The sequence below is a fragment of the Pelobates fuscus genome, chromosome 1, assembly GCF_036172605.1.
Source record: "Pelobates fuscus isolate aPelFus1 chromosome 1, aPelFus1.pri, whole genome shotgun sequence".
NCBI classification, from domain to species: Eukaryota; Metazoa; Chordata; class Amphibia; order Anura; family Pelobatidae; genus Pelobates; species Pelobates fuscus.
Window position 1 is genome coordinate 411,566,991 of NC_086317.1, and position 16,353 is coordinate 411,583,343.

A 16,353-nucleotide genomic window follows, 5' to 3' on the forward strand; every position below is an offset into this window, starting at 1 on the left:
TGTTCTAATCACTTGTATATAATACAATACGCTTTAAAGGTTTCTCGGGCACCATTGGTATTTCATTTTTTGTTTTTTGTTTTGTCTGACAAGACCTTTTTATCCCAGATTACATTTCCTTAATTCCATTCTGTCTTCAAGTGTTTCTTGTAACTGCTGTCAGCACCTCCTGTTAAGATGCATGGCCTTCCCATTTGCCCTGAAATCGAGACTTGAGGTTGCTCCAAGGACAGCAGTCCTCTACCTAAAGGATTGCTTTGGTAATGGTCACTGTATAGTTAAGGCCATGTGACAGTTTGGACAGTTTAAGGATTAACTAGGTAATAAAACTCTAAATCTGCACTTTGTATTTCCCTGAAGTTGGGGTGCCTCTCTTCTGAGCCTCAATGGAACATCCTGTTTCTGTTTTTATATTTTTGTATTCTGACCAGTTGAGATGAAAAGGCCTATTGTAGCAAACAATATATAGGGATTTGGTTGGAATCACAGCTTGATTAGCTCCCCCAAATTGACTTTTTACCAAAAACTTATGGATATTGTTAGATGTTTTGGATAAGGATAGAGCAATTGTTTGCGTTCAATTTAGATATTGGCATTTATTTGCTGGGAGGCTAACCTATCCCCCTTCTCCCAACAAAAAATGGTCAGTCAGTTGTTGTGGTACATATTTGTTAGGTCAGGTATGATAGATTTTCTCTCTTTTTTGGGGGGGGGATCTGACAAAATGACAGAAATATTGGGATTGTAATGAGGGGACCAGCTGCCCTACATGCAATTTTTTTTTTTTTTTACGTAAAGAATATTAGGCTGACATAGCAGCTGGTGATGTATCTCTCAATAGTCTGTGTGTACACACACCCTGGCCTTTACCCTTACTTACCAACATTCAGTGTGCACTCTGGAACGCCTGCTCTGTATGCAGTTATTTAAAATCAACAGCCATACACAACTTTTTCATCTAAAACTCACGCTACTTGCACTTAGAGACCAGGCTGTCCCGCCTCTTTTTGTTTTGGTGGGCTAAAATTCTGACACACCCAGACTCCACTGTAAAGGAGTTGGTGTAGGCATCCTTCTCTCCCCTTAATGTACCTTTGAACCAATCATAACTGACCCTGCCCTATCCTTTTTCTTCTTTTGAAGTTCACACTGTCCGCATATTTAAACTCAGTCCTTTTAGGAATTGCGATAGTCTACCACCCCCACTCCCCCCCCCCCCCCCCCCCACAGTCATCCTAGGCTATTCATTGAGCACTTTTCTTCCTGGCTTCCCCACTTCTTCTTCTCTAGCACCCCTTCCCTTATACTTGAGGATTTCAATATCCCAATCAACAACCCCAACTGCACTGATGCCTTTTTGTCTGCTCTCTGTAACCTCCTCCTTTAGCCTCATGCAATGGTCCAATTTAGCAACCCATACAGCGGGAAACACTCTTGATCTTGCCTTCACCAATCTCTGTACCGCCTCTAATCTCTCCAATATTCCTTTTCCTCTATCTAAACACCATCTTCTGACTTTTTACATCGGCATACCAAAGACCCAATTGACGCCACCGTCTGAACATCAATCTCACAGAAACCTCCAATGTCTTGACCTAGAGCATTTCTCCACTAAATTCCCTCTCCTTTTACATATCTCAAACCTCACCTGTCCTAGCTCTGCAACCTCCTTCTACAATTCCACCCTCTTCTCTCAACGAAACATCATGGCACCTCCTACATTTAAATGCAACAAGAGCCCCCAACAACACACTTGGCACACCAAGCTGACTCGATGCCTCCAAAAAATGCTCCAGAACTGCTGAACGCTGTTGGAGAAAGTCTCACTGTGAGTCTGACTTCTCCACTATAAATTTACGCTGCGCTCATACAGCTTGGCTCTTTCCTCTGCAAAAGTAAATTACTTCAATACCCTCATAACGACACTCTCTTCTTCGCCCTATTGTTCCTCCTCCACATACTAACTTGACCGCCTCAGACTTTGCAACTCACTTCACTGACAAGATCTCTAGAATCAGGGAAGAGATCTCTCATCTTTCTTCTTCAATACTTCCACTAACCTCACTCCCTCTGCTGTTCTATGTTCATTCGCACCCGCTACATTGGAAGAGGTTTCTGCTCTGCTCCAGTCCTCCCGCCCCAACATCTGCTCCCTAGATCCAATTTCCTTGCATCTCATCTGTACTGTCTTCTTCTCTTTCTCTACCTCTTACTAAAATTGTCTGTTTGTGTCTCTCATATTTCCATCACCCTTCAAACATGCAACTATAACCCCAATTATAAAAAAGTCCAACTACCGTCTGTAACGAACACTGGTCTATCCTATACCCGTTCGTCTGTTTCCTCCCGAATGGCCAGAGCATGAGTGATTATAACTCGCCGTTCGGGAATTGAAGTGAACGATTCTTCATACGAAAAAACAGCTTCCCAAGTAGATTCTCCCAGTAAAGCAGACAGGTACCCAAATATCAGCCGAAACTAGATGCAGGGTGTAACCGAACTGAATTTTAATGGGTGCCACACTGGCCTTTATGCAAGTCCCCATGCAAGGGGACTTCCCACGTGGACCTTGTGGGGCACAGGGACACAAATCATACAGTCAATAATAATACAGGGTAAAACTGTGACACTCCCAGTACAAACATATAATCCACTCCTCTCTGCCTGGATATAACTGGGTCAGATAAGTAATAACTCAATTTTCTCCAAGCATAAAATTTACAATTTCCCCAAAACGTGACATGTACCCTAAAACATAAAATATTCTCATAAAAGTCATATCCCCTGATCTGGGTGACCAACATATCCAAAAATCACCCAGATCAGTTCAGGGGTTTTCAATTTCTATGAAAGTCTTAAATGACAACCTTTTTACACACGAGGCTCCTGCCCAAAACCGTTCCATAAGTTTTAATGATTTGGCCGGTCTATTTTGTGTAGTCTGAAAAAACTAATAAATGCACAAATTGCTCCCCCTGGCTCATAGTGATTGTTCCCCTCGTTCCTGGGAACAAAATAACCGAACAACTCCCTCCTAGCTGTTCGGGAAAATGAAGCAGGCGTTCATACAGTTTGGACCGGTGTTTGGGAAGTCGAGTTTCCGATTTTTAGTTCCAGACACTCGACAACCAAGTCCCGCTGCCTCCTTTCGTGTGAACAAGATGGCCGCCATTTTTTGCATACACGTGGTGTTCGACTATACGAACGGCAGCCACACAGGGAGAGTGCTTAAATGACTGTTCTCTTTGAAGTTAATGAGCCAGGGGGGTGGTCGGTGTTCAGTAGGTACATCTACCAAATGGAGCATAGTAAAATAAACAAAATAACTTGGTGATTTCTTCACACTGCCCTATCTTGCTACTGCCTTTTGTGTCAAAGATCCTTGAAAGAGTTGTGTATGCGAGATTGACAGACTTCCTCGAGTCCAACTCTCTGCTAGACCTGCTTCAGTATGGTTTCCACGCTAAGCACTCTGTAGAAATGGCACTGACCAAGTATCCAACGATCTACTTGCTGCAAAATCTTGTGGTCACTACTCTATCCTAATTCTCCTTGACCTTTCTGCAGATTTTGACACTGTTGATCATCAACCACTTCTTCTCATCCTCCGCAATATCTGTCTACAATATATTGCTCTCTCCTGGTGCTTCTCCTACCTCTCCCAGCGTTCTTCCAGTGTTTCTTTCTCTGGCTCTGCTTCTTCTCCCCAACTCATCTCTATTGGTTTCCCCCCCCAAGGTTCAGTCCTTGGTCCCCTACTCTTCATCTAGACTGCCTCCTTTGGTAAACTCATTGGCTCATTTGACTTCCAATATCATTTCTATGCGGATGACTTGCAAATCTATCTGTCCTCTCCTGATCTCTCTCCGTCCCTCTTGACTATTGTCTCCGACTGCTTTTTCTAATTGGATGGTTGCACGCTTCCTTAAACTCAACTTGACCAAAACTGAAATTCTGGTCCTTCCTCACTCAAGTGTTGCTACTCCTGTGTCTGTCCCCCTCCAAGAGAACGGTGCTACCATCAGCTCCAACAGGCAGGCTTGCTGCCTAGGTGTTCTCTTTGACTCCGACCGCTCCTTCACGCCTCATGTTCAGTCTATCGCCAAATCCTGCTGCTTCCATCTCAAAAACATTGCGTGCATCCAACCCTACTTAATGCTAGACATGGCTGGTCCATTCCACTGTCCTTTCTTGCCTTGACTACTGTAATCCGCTTCTCAGTGGTCTTGCGTGCTCCCAACTCGCGCCCTTACAGTCCATAGTAGATTTACATGACTAATAATTAAAAAGCAGTTGCTGTGGGTCAATATTCTGAAATTGGCGTAATTACCATGGAAACTAAGGAATGTTACTACTGATTGCTCCACATTTAAAACTATTCCTAAAGGTTCTCATTATTGCCAATAGCCCAATATTCACAAATCAAGGCATTTGTCATGTATGGTATGTGAAATAGTGCAGTATTACAGTGGAATGTGCATGCAAATCTGTTCATTATCTATGTAATAAGTTTTACTCCTGAGCTTGTACAGAAACTCATCATGTCGTGCTGTGTTAGGAGCAGAAAGCAGAGTGGAAAGTTTTCTAGAGGTCTGTATGTTTGTAAGATTCCCCCCATCCCTTCTTTCTTGATAATGTGTGTTGCTGAGGACTTTGGCTTTGATAAAATAAATATATATTAGGGTCTGTATTTCTCTTTCCTCTACAGGCCCATTTAAATGGCTTATTGCCCAACATACATATGTGACCTCCAAGGTAGTCAGTACAGGCTCTGAATACGGGCACTGCTTAAATGGCATTATACAACTTCTTGGTTCTGTAATCAAACATATATTATTAAGAAAATGTATTGTTGCACGGAGCCATCCTTGCATTTAACCAATCATTATTCAAAACCAACCTTTTTACACAAAACTTCAATGTAATACCACACTCCTATTCATCGTTTTACACTGTGGTCCAGGTCGATATCCTATAGGCTCACTGGTTTAGCACTTTGAATGGATATGCAAGATATGTGCAAGGCCCCATTGTCTATATAATTTTTTTATTTTTTTTAAACAATACTGAAGGAAATACCTCTGTATATGAATACACAATCAAATGTGCCAAAAATTCAAATTATGTTTAAAAATGCAGCACAATGTAAATGCGATGTTATCCTTCCAGTTATGGAGAGGGAAGCTTTGAAACCTAGAACTATAAATAAACTCAAATATAAATTATATATGTATTTAAAAAAATAATAATTTTATTTTAATGTATTTAAGTTAGTGGTTGCATTAGAGCACTTGTAAAGCACATGCAATGTATAAAGGGATACTACAGTGTCAGAAATACAAAGCGGTATTCCTGGCACTATAGCTCCCTCTGCCCCCCCCCCCCCCCCCCTCCCCACGGTTGTAAATAAAGCTTTCTAATGGGGAAATAGCTAACTCTCAATGTGCACATGCCGACCGTGAGGACCTCTAGGGTCAGTTACTAGGAAGCCACTGCTGCATTTTATTTCTTAACTGGTGGTAACATACAGCAACATACCCACTGAATACCTATTGGTACATCTCCAGTATCCCCAAGGAACTGGAACACCATACATACACACTGTATTACAGCTTCTGGAGGCTGTCTTGAATAGCATGAACATGGTCATGAAATGGAAGTTCCCATGCATTTTCTGTATTCTTCTTAATCTGTGGTGTACAATGTTTTGCTCTGATATATTCCCACCACCATATGTTAAGCTATAGGGGTTATGGTTCTCGGTTTATAATTTTAAATCTACCATAATGCACCAACTTAATTTCAGTTTATTCATTCTATCTAAAGGGGATTCAGATCTATGTATATTATATAGAGCGCTCAATCTACTGTAATGTATTTATTTCATCTATAATGTTTATCGTAGGATGCCAATATATTCCCGTAATATACATCTTCTAGTCACTGATCACCATTTTTTATTTTCTGATTGATAGAAAATCCTAAAACTATAATACACTTAAAATGTCATATTGGGTTGACTGTTTTTGTTTAAAATTATTGTTAAAATTTATAGAGTAGGGTAGTGTTTGTTTTTTATTTTTTGTTTTAGCTGCACATTTTTGTTTGTGTAAAGTGATACTTCTATTAATGATAATTGAGTAAACTGGCAGAAAGCTTCGCCGTACATACTTTTTTTTTTCTCCACATGGTTTCTTGATTCACATCCAGTGTGTTACCTCTGTGATCCCAGCTGTGAGCTCTTTTGCAGCACCTAAGAGGAGCGAGCCCCAGGGTATGGGCTTAGTGGACACAAGGTCTGAGTTGTTGAGATAAAGCATCTCCATCGAAAGAGGAAACTACACTTAAAATGGCTTTAAATGACCTGCTTATGTTTAATGGTGGCCATAATTTGCGTGAAGTAGGACTAATCTACAGACTGCGCCTTTAAATACAGCTTCTGTGTCAAAGTATTGTTCCTGTTTGAGTGTGCTATACAGGGTCTTGAGTGAAAGACTGTGTTGTGGGCTATTGACTGGCTGGAATCATGGTAAATGTAGTTCACAATAACTGGAGAAAAGCATTGTAAGGGCATCCTCTAGATATTACATGTTACATTTTATAACAAATATGCATCTCTGGGGAATATTTGGCATATCCCTTTGACCTAGGCTTTGTCCATCTCCGTTGTGGAGCAGTAAATGTCACTAGAGGGACAATCGTATGTATTGCTCCTCATTATTGGAAAGCCAGTCTCTCTCTCTCCATTAAATGAATCCTCTAACAAACTAAAACTAGATGTCAAGTCCAACATTTTACTGTGTGGGGATTGGATTGTTCACATAAACTGTTCCTCACACCCATCATCTTCAAATGGCACCTTGCCATTCTGTAAAATAAAATGAAAAGTTTGCTCTATGTAGATGCTAAACTGGAAGAAAAATGACATGCAAAATGTGAAACTGTGCTTTTTAAAAAAAATTCTTTTTTGTGTGTATTTAAAAAAAATAAAAAAAATAATAAAAAAAAAAACATCCTGAGCTGAGTGTGATGAGAATTTGACCTTTTCTATATCACAGCTAGCACGTGTAGCTTGGAATGTTGGGGGGAAGATACACCATGACTGCAGCACTCCACACCCAGTAAACCAGCTGTGTACATGTGATCTGTGTTGCATGGTTTCCTTTGAATCTGGGGTAGGGAATCAATTAAGGAGCATTATGTTGTGTTTCTATGGTAACAAGAAAACAGCTGGATGAAAGGGGTATATTGTGTACACGGTGAAGGGTTTGGAAGGACTGGGGGGGTTAAACAGTCCTGTGATTTAGCTGGGCAACAATAATGGTGGGTCATACTGTACACCTAAATATAGGTTTAGAGGTTTGTTTTTTGTTTTTTCTTCACTGTGTAGATTTCAATTGATAAACATTTAAGAGACTTTTTAATTTTGGCGTCACTTATTCAATAACCCATCTGTATTTTGATTGTCATGTTATATTTGGTAGCACAGTTTGTTTATCTTGGTTTTAGTAAAGCTAATTTTATCATCTTGGCTGCTCTAGTTAAACCAAACGCCCAAGAACATTCTGTAAAGTTGAATTTCTCTCTAATGTGTCAAATGCATTTAGTAATTTACCTGGGATTGGTAAAGCAAACCATGATTTGCTTGGCTGACACTTTTTTTTTTTTTTTTTTTTTTTTTTGCTTTCTACGTACCCTGTCTCTCGTTAAAGACATACTGGAGTAAATTTAAAGTGATCAGAATAAATCCTCCTTTTGGGATTCATATAGAACACAAAACATACCACAATTCTATCTGTACCTAACCCCCTCCATGTCCTTTTTATTATTACATTGACTTGTTATCTAATATATTTAATAATCCATTTAACAAAATGTAGCTTTCACATAATTTAAATATGTAGAGACAATGTAGTTCTGGTTGGTCCTCTGTGTATGTGGATACAAATATGACTGTAACCATTTGAAGTTTTTCCTGTTCTTTTACACTGGTTACCTTTCTATCGCTTCGGTCATGTTACAGCTGTAGGAATCCCTGGCAGGAACGTGGTGGCTTGGCCCAGTGCTAGTTTTGTTTTATAGTACGTGTTCGTATTGGCTGGAGTGCGGAATTATAGGGATGGCCGCTGACATATGACAACTAGTTCTGACTATTCTTCTTCCTTTTTTGAAGTCACATTCCATTTGTCTTCTTCCACGGTTTCTATCCAGAAGTGGTTTTGTATATTTTAATCGTGTAGTAGAACTGTGCTGTTTGGAGGCTCTAACTTTGAGGGTGAAATAAAAACGTGTTATTTTAATTTTCGGAATTGGCCAGTGAGCTGTATGTGCTGTTGCTCAGAGACATAGCACACATCCTGGTGTCATGGAATAGTTTTCTAGTGTTAAGTCATCAGAATTTGAACTTTGGCACCCGATGGTGGGAAAAAAAACAAAACCTGTCAAATATTTAGTTATTGGCAGGAAAAGGTAGAACGGCATGGCATGCGGGCAACATGGTTCCATTTGTGGGGAACGGAGGGGGGAGGAGTCTTTTGCCTGAACTTTGATCTAATGTTTTTGCATCTGATAATGATCCCATTAAAAGATATTTGAGCATTCTAGCACCAGCCAGTGTGATCATTCCAATGGACTACATGTTGGACTTGAAGGTTAAGCTACTGTCTTTTAGGATATTGCAAGCTGGCAGGAGTCTTTGTGCTTGGTGTCAGGAATTAACAAGTACTTTGTCATGTAAATTAACATATTTTTTACTGATTTACCTCTGTAACCCTTTATTTTTATGGCTGCCATTCATGATGCGGCCACATAGAACTTGTTTCTTAGTACCAATTAGTTATGTCCTGTGGAATGTGCAAAGTGATCTGGGCTTTATACATACCAGTAATAAGTTTGCACATTTTTTATCTACTGCACCAAAGTCTTAAAACATACTATTTTGTTTCTTTCATAACCCAGCTTGGTTAGCATGTAGTTGTTCTGGTGAGCATAGTCAGTCCCGCCAGACTTTTAGCTGTAAACACTGCCCCTAGAGGTGCTTCCTGGGTCAGTGCTGCACAATGGACCTGCATGGCGCTGGAAATAATGTGATGCATTATAACACTTGCAAACTACATGGTTTTGATAAATCACATGTGTAAACATGCCAAATGACATTGTGTCTTTAGATTGGAAGCTCATTTGCATAGTGACTTCACCTACTGTTCGCATGTGTCTGACACGTTTTTGTTGGAATTACATTTTAGACTTGTCTCCTATTGTACAACGCCACAGAATATGTTGGCAGTATATAAATGGAATTTTATCCATTTGACCTGGAAAGGTTATGGATGGCGTTTTTAGAGTCCTTAAAATAAATTTGTCCCTTTGTTGAAAGACCCTAGTGCCCATGAGAGCTTCTCTTGCTGCTGTGTATATGTTGGCAGTGTACTGCGCTTTGGCGCCATTCCCAGCCCAATATGTTTTTATTACTTCAACTCAGCCTTTAGACTTTAACTTTGCCACTGTGAGAATATACCGCAGTGTATTGCACATTTTACATCTCTACTGCCTGTAGGCCATGAAAGGGTTTTTATACCTTAATCCACAGCAGAATAAAACATGTTAATCTGTTTGTGTAATGGTCTGCCAGACATTCACAATCTAGTATATTTTCTTTTCTCATCTGTGACTCAAAGTTTCTACTGTTTGTGTGTGATAAGAGACTTGCAACCTGCATTTAAAAAAAAAATAAATGTAAAAAATAAAATAAAAAAATTATGTGCAACTCCTGTCACGCTTTAAAAAAACACAAAAAACCCTTTTTCTTTGGGGGTGAGGGGAGGATTTTGTAGTTACGTTACAAAACAGGTGCGTTCAACTGGATCATTTATAGCCTCTTCCTGGGGATTGTGTATTGGTGACTGGTGTAGGACAGGTGTGTTTAACTAGACCACACCACTAGACAGGCCAAAAGGTTAATTCCCACAAATTGGGAGGGTCCATAGCACACTTATGGGGGGTGAACCTCTACTTATCAGGGCTGAATTTTCATTCCATAGTTGGCAAATGACATTTTTAAACCTTAGTGCTTTGTATAGATAGCGATCATAAAATGGTATATAATGTTCACTGAATATTCACAGCAGTGTGTGTGTGTTGGATATAGATTTGCAACAAACTACCCAGAACCAGTTGCCCTGCTTCTCTACTAGCCCAAGGGCATTTTACAAAAGCCCACAAATATTGGAAGGAAGAAGAATATTTGGGAAGTTTGTTGAAAGTTGGTGTTAAATATGTCAAAATCATAGAATAGAAGTGGGTAGATAAAATTCAAATGTTCGAGGAGGAAGTAGAAGCAGGAATTAACCCTTTTTTTTAAATGTAGTTTTATGTATTTAAAAAAAAAAAAAAAAAATGAATACAAAAATCCTTTTTAAGAGAGAAACTGTCTATTTGATCACCAGGAGGATTCCCTGCCTCGCTCTCGTTGAACTGTAGTTTATAGAGAAGCATTGGTTTCTGTACACTGTATTGTGTGTCCCAATACTTCTCTGTGACTTCACAGGACGTGGACTGGAGCTGTAGAGTGGATACGCTCATTGCTGGAAAAAAGTTCAATACTTTATTTTTTTTAAAAAAAATTTTTTTATTGAAATGGGGGTCCAGTAATTTAAACACATAGGAATCCTCCGATTTTAAAGTCTGTATCCATATGTCATTCTACATAAGCATTCTGTCTGCGCTCTGTCATGATGCATATGGCTTTCCATGTAGATACTTTTTCTAGGTGCCAAGTTTGCGTTTATTCTGCATGCAAGACATTCATCCATGCCATCATATGTACTGCTAATGTTACTAGCATAACTTTATACCTAAACACTTGCTCCTATATAGTTACAATTCAAAGCATTCTAAAATATTTGTCATGACTTAACTTTTATTTTAAAACATTTCTTTATATGAAATGTGAAATGCATCCTAAACCATTACTGGTCCCAGTTAAGTGTTTTACATTTAAAGGATTACAGAATGCCTTTTAATTATATTTGGATAATATTCCAGCCAGAGCATCAGTGGTAATGTTAGGCATCCTTACATAGCTTTTTAGCCTGTGTTTTAGTTTAATGAAAATAGCTTGTGATAAACGTTTCATTAAAATTTGCAGGCAAATTGCATGTTCTAAAACCATTGCCACCACAGTTTTGGCAAATCATAAAGTATATGTGTATTTATAAAATACTTTTAAAGGGATGTCATTTGCTTTTTATGTCTGCCTTTTTAATACCAACTTTCAGGAATCCATCCATTTTATCTTTTTTGTTCCCCCTACCCCTGTCTTAAGGGACACTATATAGGCACCCAGACCACTTAATTTCACTGCCCCTGTCCCCTTAATCATGCAATGTAATTTTGTATTTGTTTGTATTTTCAGAGAAACTTCAGTTTTTATATTGCAGGGTTAAGACTGTCTCTTGTGGCTGTTTACCAGACAGCCTCAGGAGGTGCTTCCTGCTGTTTCATGGAGTTTTAAGGGCCACTGTAGGAACCCAGACCACTTCAGCTAATCCTACATGTACCCACTTGCAAGGAATAGTGTGATGGTCAAATCATTTGGGGGCAGTATGGCTGCATAATCTGATTTGTGCATCCCTAGAGGTAATGAGGAGGTTTTGCCTTTTGTGAGTAATGTATAGCACATTGAATTACTACACAACTTGATGAATCCTTGGTAGTTTGAGGTGTGGTTTTCATATCTATGTATCTATATTTGCCGATATTATTTTTATTTTCAGTTTGTCCTCTATAAGCTTGTTGTTGTACTTTGCGGTTTTCAGCTTGTTTTTTTTTTATTTTTGTCCTCTCTTTTTAAATGTGGTTAATCTTTCCATTGTGCTATTCTGGGAATGGCAGAAGACTGGCAAGAGCCAAGCACTTTTTGTTCTATTAGATACATTTTTTTTTTTTTTTAATATTTTGTCCAGATATGGGTCTTGCATGCCTATCAGTTTAGTTGTGAGCCTTAGAAGGAAGAGGAGGGGGGGGGGGGGGAGAAAGAAAAGGTATGTTGGTATGTGTTTGGGTGGGGATCTGTCCTCTACCTCCTTTCCGGAGACCAGGGTTACAAGCCAGGCCGTAGCCATAGGATAATGCTGTTATTTCCGGCTTTTCAGCTCAAAACACTGTTTGTCAGAATAGAACAATTGCTTGCTTATTAACTCCATGGATTACAGTGCATTTTTCAAAATGCATTGTTTTTATTTCCAGACCTCTTTAATGCAGTGAAAATCTAGGAAGGGAAGGATGTTCATGGAGATGGTTGATTGTTGGTATGCTGATGCAATTGCTTCTGGAAATAGGAAGTTTGACTGAATTCCACAGGGAGAGTGTAGTCTAGGATGAAGTGATTGATATGCTCTTTTTATTTATTGATTTATTTATATATTTTATGCCTGCAATGGACTCTCTAATTTAAGACGCCACTAAAGGATGTTGCATCCTTAACCAGCAACTAACCAACTACCGATGAACTAAGTTTGGGCAGAAGGTTTAACACTTAAACAGCTCAGGTTCTGTATATTGTCTACCCCTCAACTCTGTCCATTCTAAAGCAGTAATTTTTAACACATACTATTATTATTACCACTATTCCGAAACGCATGGGATAACTGACTTACAAAGCTAATACAATTTCCTGAGAAGAGAAAAAAAATCCTTTTGTTCTGGGTGTTAGTCTGTAACATTCTGGTACAGTAAATCACTGAATTGCTAAGCACTATAGTCACCTGAACAACTTTAGCTTAATGAAGCAGTTTTGTTGTATGCCTCTGAGGTTTTACTGCTCAATTCACTGCCATTTAGGAGTTAAATCACATTGTTTCTGTTTATGCAGCCCTTGCCACCTCTCACCTGGCTATAATTGACAAAGCCTGCATGGGGGAAAAAAAAAGTGGCTTCACTTAGAATCAGATGTAATTTAACTTAAACAATTGTATCTCTTGCTCTGTAAATTGAACTTTAATAACCTACAGGAGGCTCTTGCAGGGTCTAGCAAGCTATTAACATAGTAGGGGATAAGAATCTAAATTAAGCAGAACTTGCAATAAAGAATAAAGGATAAACTTTAGATGATTCTTTACAGGAAGTGTTTAGGAAGGCTGTGCAAGTCACATGCAGGGAGGTGTGACTAGGGTTCATAAACAGTGCTTTAACTTGTAATGGCAGTGAATCAACCAAGCAGTGAGGCTGCAGGGGCATGTTCTATACACCAAAACTGCTTCATTAAGCTAAAGTTCTTTTGGTGACTATAGTGTCCCTTTAACCCATGATGTTATAATTTTAAAAGTGTGTGTGTGTGTGTGTGTGTGTATATATGTATATATATATATATATATATATATATATATATATATATATATAATTATATTTTAAACTTAAATAAACATTATAGCTAAAAGTTCCGTAATGAATCTGGCTCAGCTGTTTTTTTTACATTGAAACTGATTTAATTCCTGCCATCCACTTGTATGGGAGTTGTACTTGAACAATGGCAAGTAAAGTCGGGCCATCTGAATGTAAATCATGTCTTCCAAAAGTACTGGTTGGTACCAAATCTCCTTTAGAAAACGTAAACATTAATACTTCGGTGATAACTGTCAGTTGGTTTTGGAGAACAATAATGTGGTTACATTTTATTACCAGAGAGCAAAAACTCTACATGATACAATGATGTATTTATGTAAGAACATTAATCTCCAGCACATCCTTTCGTTCTACCCAAACAGATTCAGAGCAAAGTTGACATGTGAACATTGAGAACTTAGTGGAGATTCTTAGTAGGCAGGAAATGCAGATGTGCCATTGATGCATTAACAGTAAGCACCTGCAGTAATAACCTTCCAGCCCTTAATAGATGCTTGTGTTTTAGCCATAGTGATTTGGGAGGGGGATCTGGTTTGAACACCTGTGCTTTTATCAAAGAAACCTTGTTAAGTAATAAGCTAAACCTAGCAGTGGTAAATCGGCAAGAGATGAGAGCCCTTTATTGAATAAGCAGGTGAAGGCACATTTGGTCACTTAGTGTTTACCAGCACCTGTGTGGCTTGTAATTTTCTGCTCCATATAATAGATTTTTAGACTCAGTCCTGTCCTTTTGTATTACAATAAACAAGTGAATTTGTTATCCAAAAAAAGCACATATTAGAGCTTGATAAAGCCAAAACTGAACACATATTTTTAAAATAAATGACCGGTACATTTATTTTATGCCATTTTACTGTGCTGAGATCCATATTTTGATTATTTTCTCGTATATCTTTAACTTTTTTTTTTCTTCTTCTCCATACAGTGTCAGCATCTTGATTGGGGCCCCAAAGGCTAATACTAGTCAGCCTGATGTGGTCGAAGGAGGAGCAGTTTACTATTGCCCATGGATGAATGATGATCAAAACTGTACAACCATTGAGTTTGACAAAAACGGTAGAGTACATTTTTTGTTTTTGTTTTTATGGGTGTTTGTCCATTTCAAGATCTGACAACCATAGATGGACTGCAAATTACACTATACATAAGAGAAAATAAGACTGAATACAGTGTATTAGACCCCCTAAAGTATGCAGATATGTTTATATCCATCAAATAAAGCAGTATAGCATGGTCTGAGCAGGGCTTCATCAACCTCTTGTCTGTCAACATTATTTCTGTCTGTCAGTTACTTGTTGTCAAGTTGACTCTATGATTGTAAAGTGCCATATGAATGCTAAGAATAGGCTTCAGCCCAGATCCCTAATGTTTTCTTGATTCCATTGTAATGAATGGGGTAGTAGATTTAAATTAATGTTTCCAAAGCCCTTCAACACTTTAGCTTGCCAAAGTACTTTAAGGGTTTACCGCGCTCCCCTTTTCCATTTCAAGAGAAATCTGCACTCTGTCTGGGTTGCACCCCCTGGTAATCCAACAGGGCTGGCAGTCTTAGGCCTAGGGGGCAAATCCAGTCAAGTGGACCATTGCACCAAGAGGAGAGTAAAAACACCTTTCCCATGTGATTGAAAGGGGGGAGAGAAGGGGAGGGCGGCAGTCTCCCAAACCGACACACTCGCTGACACACACACAGTTTTTTTTTTTCTTTTTCTTTTTCTTTTTTTTTTTTCTTCTTTTTCTTTTTCTTTTTCTTTTTTTTTTTTCTTTTTTTTTCTACGCGGAAGGCCCTGGATATAGGGCGGCCTGGGGGGCAACTGTGCCCTCCTTTCCCCATCCCAGTCTGTGCCTGATCCAACAGCAAAGTGGATGCTATTCCTCACATGCTTTGTTCCTTAGCACAAGTGAGTTTCTCATAGACAAATGTTGGTTTTGATGTTTCTTTGCTGCTCAACAAGAATTGTATCATCCGTACAGAGGTGAAGGAAACTGTGGCGGTGTGTCCCAATTGCGGCTGGACAAGAGGTAAGTAACTTATTTTTTTTGAGTTTCTGGAGGCTTTGTAATCTAAAGGGGCCCGGTTATCTAAATTAACTTATTGGAACACTCAAAGAATCCTAACCACTTTGTTATGGATGTCCCTCCTTTTGCATGGAACCTAAATGATTTCCATGCGATTGTTTGAATGTGAACCTTCATTAAAGGGATACTCTGGTGCCAGGAATACAAAGTTGTATTCCTGGCACTATGGCTCACTCTGCCTACCGCCTCCCTTGGGCCCCCCACCTAGGTGAATAAAGGGGTTAAAAACCCTTTATTTATATACGTTTTTACAGCACCCACAGTCCCTCGGCTGTGGGTCGCGGCTCCTCCGACGTTCCGTGAAGAGTGAGCGCTAATGCGCGCGTTGGACTTTCTCATTGGAAGGCATTGAATCACTGCTTTCCTATGGGGACAAATCTGATGCTGGATATCCTCATACAGAGCGTGAGGACGTCCAGCGTCCTTTACCGGACCAAAGGTTCGTTTGGAGGCAGTCAGTGCTGCAATGTTAACATTGCAGTTTCTCTGAAACGGCAATGTTTAACATTGGAGCACTAAGTGCATTAGAGACACTGCACCCAGACCACTTAAACAAGCTGAAGTGGTCTGGGTGCCTCTAGTGTCCCTTTAATATATGCAACATTTTACCAGGCACGCTTAAAGGGACACTTTAGGCACCCAGACTACTTCAACTCCCACTTAGTCCTACAATGTAAAAGATAGCAGTTTTTGAGCAACTAGTGCTAAGACATCCTCTAGTAGCTGTCTACCAGAGGTGTTTCCGTGAATTTACCGGACGCTAATCCCCTAAATGACGCTGGACGTCCTCCAGTATCCGGGAAATTCCCATAGGAAAGCAAAGAGTCAATGTGCATTAGATCTCCCCCCCCCCCATAGGATGACATCGGAAGAGGC

At 39.4% G+C, this 16,353-nt stretch overlaps 1 protein-coding gene across 1 annotated transcript in view; it reads left to right on the forward strand.

Moving 5' to 3' along the window:
* ITGA5 (integrin subunit alpha 5) overlaps positions 1 to 16,353 on the forward strand; it is a 79,461-nt gene that overhangs the window by 19,707 nt on the left and 43,401 nt on the right. The window contains exon 2 of the mRNA XM_063428412.1: positions 14,327 to 14,457. Coding sequence (XP_063284482.1) covers positions 14,327 to 14,457 — 131 coding nt within the window. The remainder of the gene's footprint in view (positions 1 to 14,326; positions 14,458 to 16,353) is intronic.